Source organism: Erpetoichthys calabaricus, chromosome 2 (assembly GCF_900747795.2).
Source record: "Erpetoichthys calabaricus chromosome 2, fErpCal1.3, whole genome shotgun sequence".
NCBI lineage: Eukaryota > Metazoa > Chordata > Cladistia > Polypteriformes > Polypteridae > Erpetoichthys > Erpetoichthys calabaricus.
The window spans coordinates 133,116,367-133,132,520 of record NC_041395.2 but is presented as its reverse complement, the minus strand read 5'-3'; the positions used below and the strand labels follow the sequence as shown (position 1 = coordinate 133,132,520).

Sequence of the window (16,154 nt, the reverse complement as noted above, 5' to 3'; positions counted from 1 at the left end):
GGCTGACTGAGCGCCACTTTCCTGCAACATACGAGGACAAAAAATACAAACTTGACTGTGATGTGTGCAGCAACAGACAATTGAAAAGGAGGCACCAGTGCAACACATACAGTATTGTAAGCAATGTGGCAATGCATACAATTGGCTGCTTTGAGCAATATCATACTTTGCAGGACTTTGCTGTGTAACATGTATGTGTTATGTATGTGAAATCATAGTATGTGAAATTATATAGTATGCAGGCTCATGCAATATACAAGACAGTAACATTTGTCAAAAATAAATATTTTTTGTTGATTTGATATCTTAAACCATTGCTTTGTGTTCTTTTTTTAAAAAAGTTAGTTTTTGGAAAAATATTCAGCCCTGGGAGAAAAGAAACAAAAAAAAATTAACCCTAAAACAGTTAATATGGTATTGCAGGTTCTTAAATTTTTGGAATACTAAAAATTTATATTTGAGATTATATTGTAATGGCCAGTTGGCTGCTGAGGTGGGTAGACTGGGACAGAAGGAGCACACTAGCAAACCTTCAGGAAGAAAAAGGAAGGTGGGTGGCGTCTGAGTGCCGCAGGAGTAATGTGGGAGCCGGTGCGGGGAAGGAGGTTCTCCTTCTGAAGGAGTGAAGTGTGAAGAAGGGTGATGCTCATCAGTTAAGACATTAAAGAGTTTAGCAGGTATTTCCTGTAGCCTAAACAACAGAAAGGTTTATCTCATTTCTGGAATTGTTGTTTTGTTGGTTTGAAATAAAACGCCCGATTTGAGTTTCTTTAAGTTTGTGTGTGTGTATGTGTTGCTTCTGCCATCCCATTGGTCGTTACAATATTGTTTTCCTGATGAAATGGAATAAAGCATTCTGAGAAGATGTGCAAGAGTAAATTTTCATTGTTATGACCACTTTGTCACAGGTGGCTGGGTGTGGTCGGCATTCGGCTGCCTATAAAAGGGTCCGCCTCCCGACAATCAAGGCTGGAGTCGGGTGAGGAGGTGGACGACGTCGGAGAAGGAGGTGGGCGAAGAGAGGCCTGAATGTGTGAAGAGAGAAGAAGAAGGCTTAGTGAAGAAGCCAGGACTGTTGAGAGACTTTGGGGGGTGTTTGGTGGTGGTGCACATAGTGACTTGTATATATTAGTGTAAATAAACGTGTGGTGATGCTTAAGAACGTGTTGGCCTGTCTGTGTCTGGGCTGTACCCTTTCACAACTTATACACGCTGACCCCACTGTAGTTCCTTGCACATAAGTCATTTATTTAATTAATAACTTTCCTCCAGCGCACCTTTCTTGTTTGCATCGGTGCAGGGTGGCCAAGAGCTAGTATGATCATGTGATTGGACAGATTCACAGGGGATGCATCATGGACCACTTACATTGCTTCTGTCTCTTGCTCTCTCCTACTCTCGCCCTTTACAGTTCGAAGCTTGACATTGTAGCACAGAGTGCAAGCGGTAGGGTTTTTCCCCGAGTTTATTCCTGCAAACAATGATAGTAAGAAATTAATTCAGTTACTGTTTTCCTCCCAACTTGGACTCTACAGTCTATCGTGACCCCTAGGCAGCAGACTAGGTTAGACCATTCATTATTCTGTCCCTGATAGTATAACATTTTATATGTAAGTTGTTAAATTTACTTAAATAATTTAGACTTAATAATTACAAATGTATAAATTAATATCTCTATCTTCTTTTAAAGGTTGAAAGACTCAGTTTTCTAAGGTTACAGCTAGCTTTATTTTCATTGAGACATTTTCTCTGTTTCAATTTGTTATAAGGAGAAGCAAGAAGAAACAAAAAAGGAAGGAAAGGATCCTAGTGACTGAAGAACAATAGAACTCAATATATCAGCAAATACATAATGTGTGGGAATCTTGATGCATGATTTAATTTATTTACTTAATATAATCATCATGGAAAAATAAAATTATATAAATTAAATATATTCACAATGAATTTACACATTGCCAAAAGATCGTCCAGGTGATAAAACAAGTATGTATAAAGCATTAGAAACACTGCAACGGGACATACACAAAGGACAGAAACAGGTCAAAGTAAAAATTTGCCCCATAAGGAATTCCTTAAGTATTTGTTCTGTACAACTTGGTTAGGACTGTCCATGCCCTAATCAAGTCATCTACAGTGATCAAACTCTGCATGTGCGACTGGGATGCATGTTACAGCTTTGTGAGCATGGTTGCAAAATTACATAATTTTTCTTAGGCCCATTCATGTTACTGGGCTCCCAGGTGCCATTAGCTAATAATAATAATAATAATAATGCATTTTATTTATAGGGGCACTTTACATTAGTAGTAAATCTCAAAAGTGCTACATAAAAAGTTTAAACAAAGGCAAAGCAAGATAAAAACAGAGATAAAACAACAATAATTAATAGCATTCTTGTTAATAAGTTTTCCTAAATAGAAAAGTCTTTAGCTGTTTTTAAAAACAGCCCACAATCTGCTGTGTTCTTAGGCTCTCTGGTAGGGCATTCCAGAGCCGTGGAGCAGCGGCTGCAAAGGCTCGGTCACCCATTGTATGAAGTTTAGTCTCAGGGGGCAAAGGCGGTAGGTATTTGCAAAACGGAGGTTTCTTGTAGTGGACTGTAGTATAAGGAGTTCCTTAAGATATTGTGGAGCATTTTCATGGATACACTGTTGAGTAAACAAACAGAGTTTATATTCAATACGGAGGTGAATATGGAGCCAATGAATGACCGAAGGATTTGTGAAATCTGTTCATATTTCCGCACCTTCATCAGGGTTCTTGCAGCACTATTTTGAATTTGTTGGAGCTTTTGAAGGCTCTTGCTGGGGATCCCGATGAGGAGTGCATTACAATAATCCAGCCTGCATCACAGAGGGAAAGGTAGGGACGGAGTTTGGCAATGTTTCAGAGATGAAGGAATGCAGTTTTACAAAGGTGATGGACATGTGTATCAAATGACAGATGGGAGTCTAACTTGACACCCAGATTTGTAGCTGGTGAAATGGGCGCAAAAACATTGAAAGAACTGCTGGTGTGGCATGACATTGCATGCTAAAAGTTGCTGCACCTTATCAAATATCCGGTACTGTACATCTGAAGTAAAGTAAAACTGAATTACTTCAGTGTATGCTCTCGAAAGAGTTTGCCTCCTTTTGTACACAATCCGATTTGAAATGTGTCCTTTTCATACCATGCATAGTAGCGCATAACATTTAAGTAGTCGTCCAGTTTTTCGATAATGGGTGTTTTGTTCATAGGGTTGTGTTTGGTAAATAAACCACATATTTATGGATGATGATATTTTTTCCTGGGAAAAAGTGTTTCTGCCCAATGAAAGAAGTCCTCTACATGCCCTAGGGATGTTTATTGATATGTTTAGTTCGTTTGAAAGTTTGCTGTGTAAAACACAACTGAACTAACAGGAAATTGAAACAAAGAATTGTCACACACGCATGTAAGGGTTGATGAATGGTACTAATTCCTTTTTGCCCTCTTCTACAGACCACCAGAAGGAAAGCCCAACTAGAAGTCCACCCTTTTTCACTGATAAACCACGTCCTCCTACAGACCTCTTCCTGTCCTGCACCTATAAAACCTGAACACTCCACTCTCCAAATCAGTCACTGTTTGACTCAGTCTTTGATAGCTACTCTAGTTTGCTCAGTCAATTTATTGTGTTATTGCAATACCAGTAACGGTAGGTCAGGTCAATAGTTCAAACGGTTTACAAGCTACAGGTGATTTAAAATCCTTGACAGACAAATGGTCAGCCATGGTAGCAAATTATATAAGAAAATATGGGGTGGTTCTCCCAAAACTTTATATTTGTTTCTGTGCTCTTTACAATATGTAATCAATCCCCTGATTTGAAACAAAGCAATCAGACTATGTATATGGTAAACTTATAAACACCAGCTAACTATTCTCTTAAACATTGTGGAGTAGAAGAATTAGTTGATTGATGAATTGATTAATTACTCTGGTCAACAATGTCCAGAACAGCTTAGGGGTGTTTTCAAAGTACTTTTTCATTCTGATTTCAGAAATGTACTCGAATTGTTTGATCACCAATTGTCTTTTTTTGGCTGTGTATTTAATATATGAACATTTATTAAGGTGTACAGTGTTTTTACAGTTAAATTCAGGATTGAGAGGCTTTTATTGCTGTTGGTGAACATTTTGACTATGTTCGCATCACCAGGCTGAAGTGAATCAAATTCTATTTTTACCTTAATGTGACAGAAATCTGATGTTTTCAGGGTTGTGTAGACACAGAAATCCAATATTTCTTCAAATCAGATTTAAGTCACTTTCATATGTGGCCCTAGACTGGATATGTATCCGATTCTTGACCATGCGACATGAATAAGAATGGTCAGATCAGAATTCTTGTGTTTTTTGCTTATATGCATGGGCTGACCGTTGTTGTTATCAGCCAGCACCAGCAGTGTGATAAAATAAAAATGGGAGGGAACTACTTTCTCATGCCCATACATCTCTTATTGTAGCAGCGCCAGCAATACAGTAGCTGCGAAAACAGCAAAAGCTAGCCATCTGGCTTTTTTGTTTTTTTGACAGATGATGAAATGTTTGTCATCCTCTAGAGCAAAATGCAATGCATACATTAGCTTCTAGTGCGTCCATTTTGTCAGTTTAAATGCCGTGAGTCATCTCTCAAATATGACTTTTGTTGTTGATGGCACAGATGACTCATACACAGACATATAAATGTGCACATAAGTACCGTTTAGAGGACAGATGCATTCAAATTATAGTTAGATACAGGTAACCTGTACTTATGAATGTGAACTGTCAAGATAGGCAAATATGATCTGAGCAAAAAATTGGATTTGAGTAACGAGGCTTGTAATGTGAACGTAACAGTAATATCTTTACAGAAGGGCATAAAAAATAAGCCTGTTCTGCCAGTGCTTGCAGGCAGTAACATTTTGGACAATTTTGAGACATGACACTGCTCCCTGTCTGAGGCATAGCTCCTTGCTAGTTGGTGCTCAGATGTCCCACTAAATGTAAGAATATACATTGGCAATAATAAGGGACCCAAAATAGATCCTTGTACCACACCTTACATAATACCATGGATCTCTAATGTGTAATCATTACAACTGACAAATAATTTTCTTCCTGTGATGTAAAAATGTACAGTTACGTCCATAAGTATTTGGACACAATTTTCATAATTCTGGCTCTGTATGATGCCACAATGGATTTGAAATTAGGCATTATGTGATTGAAATGTAGAACACAAGGCAATACCAGAAAAGCCAACCCACTGTCTAAGGCAGCCAATAAAAATGCTATGATCAATGGTATCAAATACTGTGCTTGAATCTAAAAACACAAGAAGTGATGTATTATTTGAATCAGCATTAAACTATAAGTCATTAACTACTTTAACCTATGCAGGATTTGTATTATGATTTGATATGAAGCCTGACTGATACTTATCCAGAACCTACTGGGATAGTTGTATTAATATGTGTGCAACAGTTTAGTCATTACTGTAGTGCCTCAAACAGTGCAGAGGTTTATTTTCTGGCGGTAGGCTCAACAGCTTAACCAAGAGTCAGGTTTTGGCATGTTCATTGATGAAAAGCTCATATTTGAGTGGGAAAATGCAGAATTATGTTTCTGGTCATAAAAGTGTTTTAATCCATGTGCATTGTCAGTAAGACCAATTCTCTGTTTTATATTGGTTTAGTTCACCTGTGATCTACATTTTAATTCTTGGTCTGGTTAGCATAGAATTTGCATATTTGCTCCACATCGGTTACACTGGTTTCTTCCCAAAGAGAAGCTAATCAGTAATTAACTTGACATAAATATGTGATAACATTCAGTGATAGACTAGCTCCTCAACCAGTATTAGATTCTGTTTTATGCCTGATAGCATGAACGGATCTGACTTTCCATGACCCTACAGTTTAACAAGCAGGTTGAAAGGATAGACAGATAAATTTTATTTAATTCATTAACTTATTGCAACCAATGACTAAATGATATTCCCTCTCTCTCCCTCTGTCCAACCCGCTATATCCTAACACAGGGTCACGGGGGTCTGCTGGAGCCAATCCCAGCCAACACAGGGCGCAAGGCAACTAAATGATATTTCATACATTTACAGTATTTCTTTTGGAGGGTGGCACGGTGGCGCAACGGTAGCAGTCTGCCTCGCAATTAGGAGACCTGGGTTTGCTTCCTGGGTCCTCGCTGCGTGGAGTTTGCATGTTCTCCCCGTGTCTGCGTGGGTTTCCTCCGGGTCCTCCGGTTTCCTCCCACAGTCCAAAGACATGCAGGTTAGGTGGATTGGCGATTCTAAATTGTCCCTAGTGTGTGCTTGGTATGTGGGTGTGTGTGTGTGCCCTGCGGTGGGCTGACGCCCTGTCCGGGGTTTGTTTCCTGCCTTGCGGCCTATGTTGGCTGGAATTGGCTCTAGCAGACCCCCGTGACCCTGTACTTAGGATATAGCGGGTTGGATAATGGATAGATGGATTTCTTTTGGATCAATGCATATATTTTATTTCATACATTAACTTACTTTGAACCAATTACAAAGGTACATTCATTTCAAACAGCTGTTGCAAAATTACTTATGCCCTTACATAAATATATTTAGTCATATATTTCCAGCAAGGATTTTTGTCAAACATTTTTTTCATGCTCTGTTGTTGTCTTTATAACTGAAAATTATTTAGTTGATTCTTACCCATTAAGTGTTTCTTTGTATTATTCTCTGGTTTTAATAATATGATATAACATTTTGGAATAAAAATACAAAAAAGCAATGCAAAGCTTGATGCTAAAATTGCAAATATTTCTACAGCTACAGTATATTTTCCAGGTGAGCTGACATAAGCAGGAATAAAAGTGATCCAAACAGCGCAGAATATCAGCATGCTGAATGTGATGAATTTAGCTTCATTAAAATTGTCTGGTAATTTACGTGCAAAAAAAGCAAGCACAAAACATATAATGGAAAGAAAACCTATATATCCTAGGACAGCATAAAATGCAACCACAGATCCTAGGTCACATTCTAAAATAATTTTTTCTGTAGAAGATTTCAGATTTTTATATGGGAAAGGAGGCACTATAGTTAGCCAAAGAGTGCATATTAGAATTTGTACAGATGTAAAGGCAAAAACACTGAGTCTCTGCTGAACTGGTCCAAACCATTTCATAACATTACTTCCTGGCAGTGTAGCCCTGAAAGCCATTAGCACTACTATTGTCTTTCCTAAAACACAAGATATACAAAGAACAAAGGTGATTCCAAAGGCTGTGTGGCGTAGCAGGCAAGACCAGTCAGTGGGACGACCAATGAAAGTAAGAGAACACAAGAAACAAAGAGTTAATGAAAATAACAATAAAAAACTTAGCTCAGAGTTGTTTGCTCTGACTATAGGGGTGTCTTTGTGAATAAAAAATACTGCAGCAATACCGAGAGTTACACAAGCACCAAACAGTGAGAACAATGCAAGGATTTCACCCATGATTTCTTCATAAGCCAAGAATTCAGTGTCTTTTAAAATGCAGAGGTCTCTTAAATAATTTGATTTGTATTCTACAGGACACATCAGGCAGTCAACAGAATCTGAAAAATGAAAAAGGCCATTTTTAATTTTAACATACTCACTAATTACTTTAATCATAAAAGTCACTTAATTATTATATAAATTAATATATTTATACATTCATAAATTTGTTTTATCCAAGGGTTGTGGGGTGAAACTTAATTTAAAATGGTACAATGGGAGCACTTTAAATATAAAAAATATTAAAAAATAAAAATCTGTACAGCTTGTTGTTAATTTAATTGATGCTTTATTTTACCTGTTGTATTACTAATTTCTCCGTCTGCACAAGGTATGCAATCAAAGCAGCAGTTTGGTCTTCCCTTCTGAGCAGCTTTACGTGTGCCAGGATGGCAGCTTTCACTGCAGACTGACACTGGAATCTTGAAGAAGACCAGATATGCAATCTCAGTAACATTTCTTTAAATTAATGCATTGATATTTTGCTATCTGGTTAAATGTAAAATCTATGGTATGCTGCAAAGAGACCACTGTATTTGCCCTGAAAGCAACAATCCAGAAGCAAAGATCATTATTACTAAAGCAGTCTCTTGAACTTTTAATATATAGATTTTGGCCATATCTAACTTCCCATACGGAGCATCTTGCCACTTGGTTAATTAATTTGGTCGGTTTAGATTTATGGGAAGCTTCCAGCAGTCATAAAAAAAATCACTGCCAAGATATGTGTGAAGCAGTTTTATGTCCCAGACTAGCTGCGTTACCCTTCTAAGGCAGTTTGAAATCTAACCCTAAGTCTAACCCTCACCTCAGCGTTAACATTTGCAGTGCACCATGCAAAACATATGTCTCTGTTATATGCCTACTACATTTTGTAACATTTATTACTAAAATATGACAACGTTTCTGTTTTAACAATGTGTTTACACAGATTACTTTAGAATAATGATGTCTTATTTCCACTGTAAAACTCCACTTCACTCCCACATAATCAATCAAGGCGTGAGCTGGGAAAACTTCGCTCACGTTCTAAGTCGGTGGGGGGATGGAAAAGCCGGCTGCTGGCATCTTGTCTTTTATCAGCACATTTAGAGGACAAAGGATGCTGGCGGAGAGGTGTGAATAGATTTAAGAAGCGATTTAAGGTGGGCCGGATATACGAGTTTTTTCGTAGGCTCTGGTAATTCTAGTGTTAATGCCAGTTGGTATGGGGTTAGTAAAAACAGTGTTAATGATTGTGATGCAACATCTACTGAAATGACAGAAACACAGCAACTGGAGGGACAAACAGATACTTATCTTTTTATTAAGGTTGATGTTTTGTGTCTTTTAAAATCCTAGCTGCAGAATGCTGTAATTTGATGAGCAATTTACTCAAGGCAACAAAAATCATAGTAGGTAGAGCATTACAATAATAAAGTCAGTAAGTACCAAAAGAATGAATTAGGCCTAATTTACAAACTGTTTCTCAACTGGTTATTCTTCATGACAAGTCAGAATCTCAAATGACACTAAGGCTTCTAACGTCTAAGGAACAAAATTTGGTGCGGCCATTTACATCAATAAAAAAATTGCCAGCAGATATACAAACAGTCTTAGAGCTATGAGCAAAACCTCTGTCTTGTTTCGATTAAGTTTTACATCGTTGAGTCATAACCAAGAACTAATTTGACCAATTCAATCAGCTGGGGAGTTGACAGTAAAAAGTAGGATTCATCGTAAGATTAATCTAAATGTCATCAGCATAAAATGGAATCTCAATAAACACAGTCAAATAATATCACCCAATAGGAGAGGAAGTAAGAAGTAACAAAAGTAAGAAACAAGAGTGGACCCAAGTACTGAGCCCTGCAGAATGGCTTATGTAGCATGGGCATGCACTGATTTTTGGCTGCCTATAGTCAGTAATTGCTGCAAGTTAGCTAAGGCTCAAACTACATCAAAGTCATGTTTTTAAAGACTAAATATAACTCATGGCAATAAATGAGAACAGAATAATGCACTGTATCAAAAGACACTGAAGCTTTGGCAGTGTAAGAACAAAACAATTGCCACTGTAGTCTACTCTAGAGCTTTCATTTGTTTTTGGCACCTCAACCATGCTCTTGCTGATTAAATTAAACAAAACATATTTTGAGGGATGCACAGGTCTGTGCTGCTCACTCCCATATGAATCATCCTGGGTTCAAAGTCCACACCTAATCTCTGGCTGCATGCAGTTTCTCATTCTCCTTGTGCCTTCGTGGATGTTTTATGTACATTGGGTGCATTGATTTTCATTCCACATTCTAAAAACCTGTGTTGTTGTTTAGAATGTATTTGGTCAGACTTTGTAATGCCTGTCTTATGGCCTATGCTGCCGGGATAACACTAAATTGGGTCATATACTTTGTATACCATAACACACCAAAATAATAGAACTGTAAGTTGCTTCTATACAAACATCAGCTAAAAGAACTATTAGCGTTAATTTAATGTCAACACAAGAAACAAGACCTTGTTACGTTGTGTATTTAACTTCCATAGATAGCAGGTAGATTATTTTACTAATGTTGTTTCCAAGAAGTCTGTTAAAATAATCCTACTCAATTTAAGACATAAATTCTGGCAGAATTTAAATAGAATAGATAAACTACCAGGATTTTTGGCCTTTACCCTATAATGTACCATCTATCCATGCATTTTCCAATGTTTAATCCAATTTTTTTTGGTGGCGTGCACTTATTGTGACTGTATTGGAAGCAAAGTAAAAATCAATTCTTAGAATGGTGTCAGTACTTGTAGAGCATATGTGCCAACCAACTAAACTATCTAAGAAATTCATGTATGGAACGTGCAAGAGGAAACAGAATATCCAAAGAAACGCCCAAACAGACACTGGAAAGACATACAAATTCCACTTTGATAGTGGCTGGGCTGAGATTCCAGCCTAGTTACCTGAGTTTGTGGGGAAGCATGGCTAATCACCATGTCACCATGATATTACAGACAATGGAAATTTACTAAAAACATTATTTACACTGATTTATTTGTACTTTTGAATAACTGTTATCTAATATATGAATATACAGTTTGAACTTACTTGATGTTTTTCTTCTGCCCAAACAATAATGCTGTTGTTGATTTTGAACTGCTGTCCTTCAGGCAAAGAAGCATCATAGAGACCAACTGTGATGTATTTTACAGTGCCATCTTCAGTCAGCTGCCAGTTTACTAACTCATATCTTGCAACTGAATCCCCATTTTCATCAAAGTAGACATTTTCTCCACTCTTTGTTATAAAATGTACTTTATTCATATAATGGAGCAGCTAAAAATTAAGATAAATGTGCTGTGAGCATTCAGGAGTTTAACAATCAATATTAAATCTCCTTTATGCATTAATCTACTTTACCTGCCATGGCTGAATGTTCTTTTGGTTAGCGCAGGTTTTATTAGCAAAGGGACCTTGGCCATCCCGGCACATCAAGAGATCATGAAGGGCATACGCAATGGAATAAACTGCTTTGTAAACATTGTTGATAATCCTCAATTCCGATAAATACATAAAGACATGATTTATACCTTGAAGACTTTCAGATCCTGTACATGGATTAATGTTTGCAGCCTTATCCTGAGTAGCAAAGGTGCAGTTAAAGATATTTTCCCACAGCTCATTCCAGCCAGGTGATTTGGATGGATTGATATTCAAGAAAAATTCTTTTAAACCTGGGATTACTGCACTGCTGATGATGAATCCAATTGCCCCACCAAGAACCCTATAATTTACCGGTTTGGCTAAGTTTACACTAGAAACCCAAGATTCACTTCCAATCCACTGTAAGCCAGTAACATTCTGAATCAGGAGCTCCTTTACGAGAATTGCTAAATCAGCAGAGGAGCTAAAGGCCACAATAACCTTTGCTGAAGATTTCTTAATAACGTCTACAGTTTTTAGAAATTTTTCTCTTGGATATGTCCTATAAATGGATTCTGAAAACTCCACACAAATCCCCTCATTTTGGGCTTCTTGCAAAAATGTAGCCATTCCTCCATTCCCATAATCATTGTCACTTCTTATGGCTCCAATCCATTTCCAACCAAAGTGTTTGACAAGTTTAGCTAAAGTTCTGCTTTGAAAGAAATCACTTGGTATTGTCCTGAAAAAGGATGGATACTCCTTTCTGTTACTAAGACACGCACAGGTAGCCGTGTGACTTATCTGTAGACATGATAAAGAAGCAAACATAATATTTACTAATAAGTACAATATTGACTGCAGAGCATCCCACTGACCACTTTATCACAATTTGCTAGCCAGCTTTAGAAGCAGGATACCTTAAACGAAGTAGTCAGAATTGCTTTCCTTTTATTTTTTATTTTTTTATACTTTAACCTTTATGATAGCACCATTAAGTACAATTTTCTACTTAACTTTCTTATGGGTGCCACCAACTTTTGTATTTGTTTGCGTTGGCACCACCACTTTTAATTCCTGTTTTTATAGGTACTGCCATTTTCTGTGATCGTTCACTAAGATGCTACATGGCTGCTAGGCACATGATGCACATGCAATGTGACATCATGGCAGCCATGTCACTTAAGATAGCATCATGCTTAAGATGGTGACCAAACTTTATTATAAATAAAAGAAAATTCTCACAAGAGACTTAGTTTCTTGGGTCAAATAAAACTAAGATTTTGGAGTCTGTGTTTGACTAGTTTTGTAAATGATTTAGAGTTTTGAATTTCTCTGCAAACATTGGCTAACCCACAGTGTTATTAGTGTACCAACCTTTGCTTTGTGCAACAGTCCTTCTGAAATGATGTTAAAAAATACTAACAAGATTGCTACCCCTTTCCTAAAATTGTCCAAGAGGACTTGTGTGAGAGTTCTCGTTGGTCACAACAGCAACAGAATATGGGCAACTGTCTGATTGACCCAACCCTGCATTTAATTTATGGTGTCTCTGGAATAGTATAATTGGACTGGAGGAATTGCTGTAATCTCAATCATTTTATAAAGTGTTTTTATTTTAAACAATTTTATGCTTAGATTGACATTATAATTGTATAAAGAAGAGAGAGACAGATTAAGTGAGAATAACAAATTAGTAAAAAAAACCTAGGGGGGGGGGGGGGGGGGATTGGAGAGTGAACAAAAATACTACTACTTACGTAATTAAAACAAGCTAAATACAGCCCAGTTCTAAAACATTTTTTTACTCAGCCATCCAGACTGTTAATTTCATTAAAGAGTCACTGGGGCTAGAGCCTGTCCAGCAGAATCAGATTCAAGGAAATAGTCTGCCCTTAACCTTTCAACCTTACAAGACAGCAGTTAAATCAATACTCCTCATAACTGAAATGTTTTTCGCACATAACAAGTAAAATGGAATCATTGGTGGAAAAACACACAAGCATCTGGGGAACAGGCATACCCCACACAGGCAATTCCCTGGAGGTTCAAGTCAGTTGCACTTGCGATGCAGTACCATGCTGCTTTATTTTTCTCAAATTAATTTATATTGTTAAATTAGGATAGCTATATTTTTATTCCTTGGTTAAACAGGCTTTTTGTAGAATTTTGTATTTGTACACACCAAAAAATATTTAGAAAGAGTTCATAATTACTTACGAGGGGTATTTGAAAAGATCCAATAGTTGCAGCTACACCTCTTGTTGTTGATGAATCTGACAGTCCTATAATAGCTTCAGCGGTAGATGTTTTGCTGCAGGTTCTGTTTAAATAGACTGTTTCTTCATTGCCATTTACTAAAGCCATTGCTGCGCTCATAGCCATAGGCATAGAACTACAGGAATCATATATTTTATATCCCAAAGAAACACCAGGCAATAAATCGGTATTATTATTTATTTGTTCCAGACAAAACATTATGGCTGCAACTGTTTGAAACTCATATACATTTAAACTGTAAAGAAAATACATTGTCATAACAAGGAAGTTTTTTTGTAACTACACTAACAAATTCATTTTTCAAATATTATTTCACTTGTTATTCACCCTTCCATCAATTTCATTATAACCTTTATTTATTTCAGGGCTGCATGAAGCTAGATCCTGTCTGTAACAGTAAAAGGACAGAGAAAATATCCAGGATGTGATATAATTTTATCAAAGAACGTAGACAAGTAATATAAGACACAGACACACACACTGCCACATTTAAGTAAAGCTAATTGACCTGACAGTTTTTATTCCAACTGTGAAGGGGAATTCTAATCAAATTAACAATCCCACAAGGACATGGAGAGACTGTAACAGTTTCTTATGTAAATAAATGTAACTTTTTAAAATTTACTTTCCTCTTACAGTTTTAAAAGTGGATATGTGATATTGTCTTTAGAGGTGACTGTACATGAATAAACTAAAATAAACTGAATTCAACAATCCACATAGAAATTACCCCATCCTAGAAATGAACCTTGAGCTGTACTGCACTGTACTGTAGCACATGCACTGCAAGTCACTTATAAACGAATGGATGAATTCTTGTATCAGAAAAGGTTTTGAAAGCCTAAAATACTTATATCTTATTTTATAAAGGTTTTCTGTATTGTAGTTTAAAATGATTCACAACAACTGCACATTTGACCACCCATGCATTTAACCCACATGATACTGTATAATATGCTTTACTTTTGCAAGCAGCTGTAGTGTATCTGGAAAAGAACTAACCCTGGATAGAACAGAGTGACAGACAAACTCTTCAAACTGAATGTATTTAAACTACTTTTGCTGAAGCCCTGGTTTTCATTTAATTAAATACCTAAGTAGGTCATAAAGCACACATCTTAAGAAACAGGTTGTGTATGTGAGCAATAGCTTAAGACAAATTAGCTTTGCCACCTGAGAAATCTAACAATATTACAATATTGATTTAAAAGTTAAATACCCTAGTATCATAACTAGGACAAGATATCATTTTTAAGTAATCATTCATTGTATTTATCTTTTAACATATGACAGTTCAATAAGATCATTTTAAAGAAAAAGTTACAGTAATGGTTTCTATTTTGTTCAGGCAATATGGTTGGAGAACTGGAGTTAAAATCACAAGGTTATTTTCAGAAGAGCCTCAATGGCCCATTTCATAAGACATTGTGGATAATTATCTAAATAAATACAGCAGTCTCCCTGCAAAAAAAATGATATTGTATGGTACATGCAATACAGCTTTATTTTACACTCTCTAACACCAAAATGTATTGACTTTAAATCTTACTGAAATCAGGTCAGTTCCTACTTACCCTTTACAATTAAGAGGTTCCGGTTTGTCATTAAAAGTAGGTTTGACAGTCACAAAGTTGTCGTGCAGTGAAAAAATGCCCCCAATTGTAATGTCTCCATCCTTGGAGAACAATGGCATTTCTGATACTCTGTGACGCCTACAAAGAGGCTCTTGTGCCTGTACTAACAGACTAATTGACAAAACTGGGAGGAAAAGCATTTCAAACCTCAGTTTACTTTTATGAGTGTACACATACAAAACAGCTGTTATTTATATGCTCAGAAGTAATTCTCAATAGTAATTCAGGAAGTTTGTTTGGAGCCCATTTTCTAGCAGAGCAAGTATCCATTCTCAACGGAGAAATCAAACTTGGGGTTTGCCTGAGGAGAAAAAGCAATCATACAATAATTACTGAGAGACAAACTGCAGTGGAAGTGCCTTAGGAATTGCACTTTGCATGTCTCATTTTTCAATGAAGCTATTGACATGAATGCTGTCCTGTTTCTTTTGTATGTTGTTTTCAAAAAAAGCCATTAACTCGAAAGCTTTTTTTTAATGTTTTAATTTTGAACCTTCAGACTTGGAACAATAATAGTATGCAATAACAGTCCTAATTTGCTGAATAGTCTGCATAATTCTGGAAGCCATGAAAAAACCTGCAGTACCCAAGGTAAAAGCAAGTCACCAGCACCTCTAAATTATGTGTTACCCTAAGATTCTTGATCACACTGATTTATTATAAAGTGTTTGATGTCTCACTGGTCATTAAAGATCTGAGGGCTGAGGTGTTCCAGGGCAACATTGTTTATCATTTTGTTAATAAATAAATATGTTCAACTAAGTTTTAGATCTTAAACACACTGATGCTGGTTGATTGTAGTAAGTACCATCCGTTCATGTGTGACAAGTTCCTCATGAATCTTTAAGAAAGTGTCTCAGGATACAATGGCATGACAATCAGAGTAGTTCTAGTTGTTGTCTCTGTAGTGTGCTGGTGTAAATTTTGGTCTAATGTCTGTGACTTTGTATAGTTTTAATCAAATGGTTCTTTTCAAAGCATCTTTTCATCAGTGGAGAAATTACCTTTTAGAAAGGAGCTTTACCAACACTAGTGCAAGATTTAATTTAGTGCGCCATAAAGATAATGTACTCTGATGGAAATGATCTACAGTAGATTTAACAAAGATAGATGGTGAGCAAGCAGTCAATATAAGATGTACTACCTGCTAGTATATTGACTGTAACTTACTATTACTGTTTGAATGTGTACTCTTGGCTGGCAGAAAGTTACTGAGGACAAGGCCACCACCAATGTGACACATTTAAGCCCTGAAGGGAACATCAGAAAAAAAAAACACCTGGGGGAAGGGGGGGTTACTTA

The 16,154-nt window shown here is 36.7% G+C and overlaps 1 protein-coding gene across 1 annotated transcript; it reads right to left on the bottom strand.

The window, feature by feature from the left end:
- Positions 1–6,512: 6,512 nt before the first annotated feature.
- Positions 6,513–15,262, bottom strand: LOC114645413 (extracellular calcium-sensing receptor-like). Its single transcript, XM_028793270.2, has 6 exons — positions 14,793–15,262; positions 13,159–13,453; positions 10,936–11,742; positions 10,624–10,851; positions 7,840–7,963; positions 6,513–7,600 (listed from the first exon to the last, which is right to left on the bottom strand). Exons 1-6 carry the CDS (start codon positions 14,990–14,992, stop codon positions 6,681–6,683), a joined length of 2,574 nt encoding a protein of 857 aa, XP_028649103.2. The 5' UTR covers positions 14,993–15,262; the 3' UTR covers positions 6,513–6,680.
- Between the last annotated feature and the right edge of the window lie 892 nt (positions 15,263–16,154).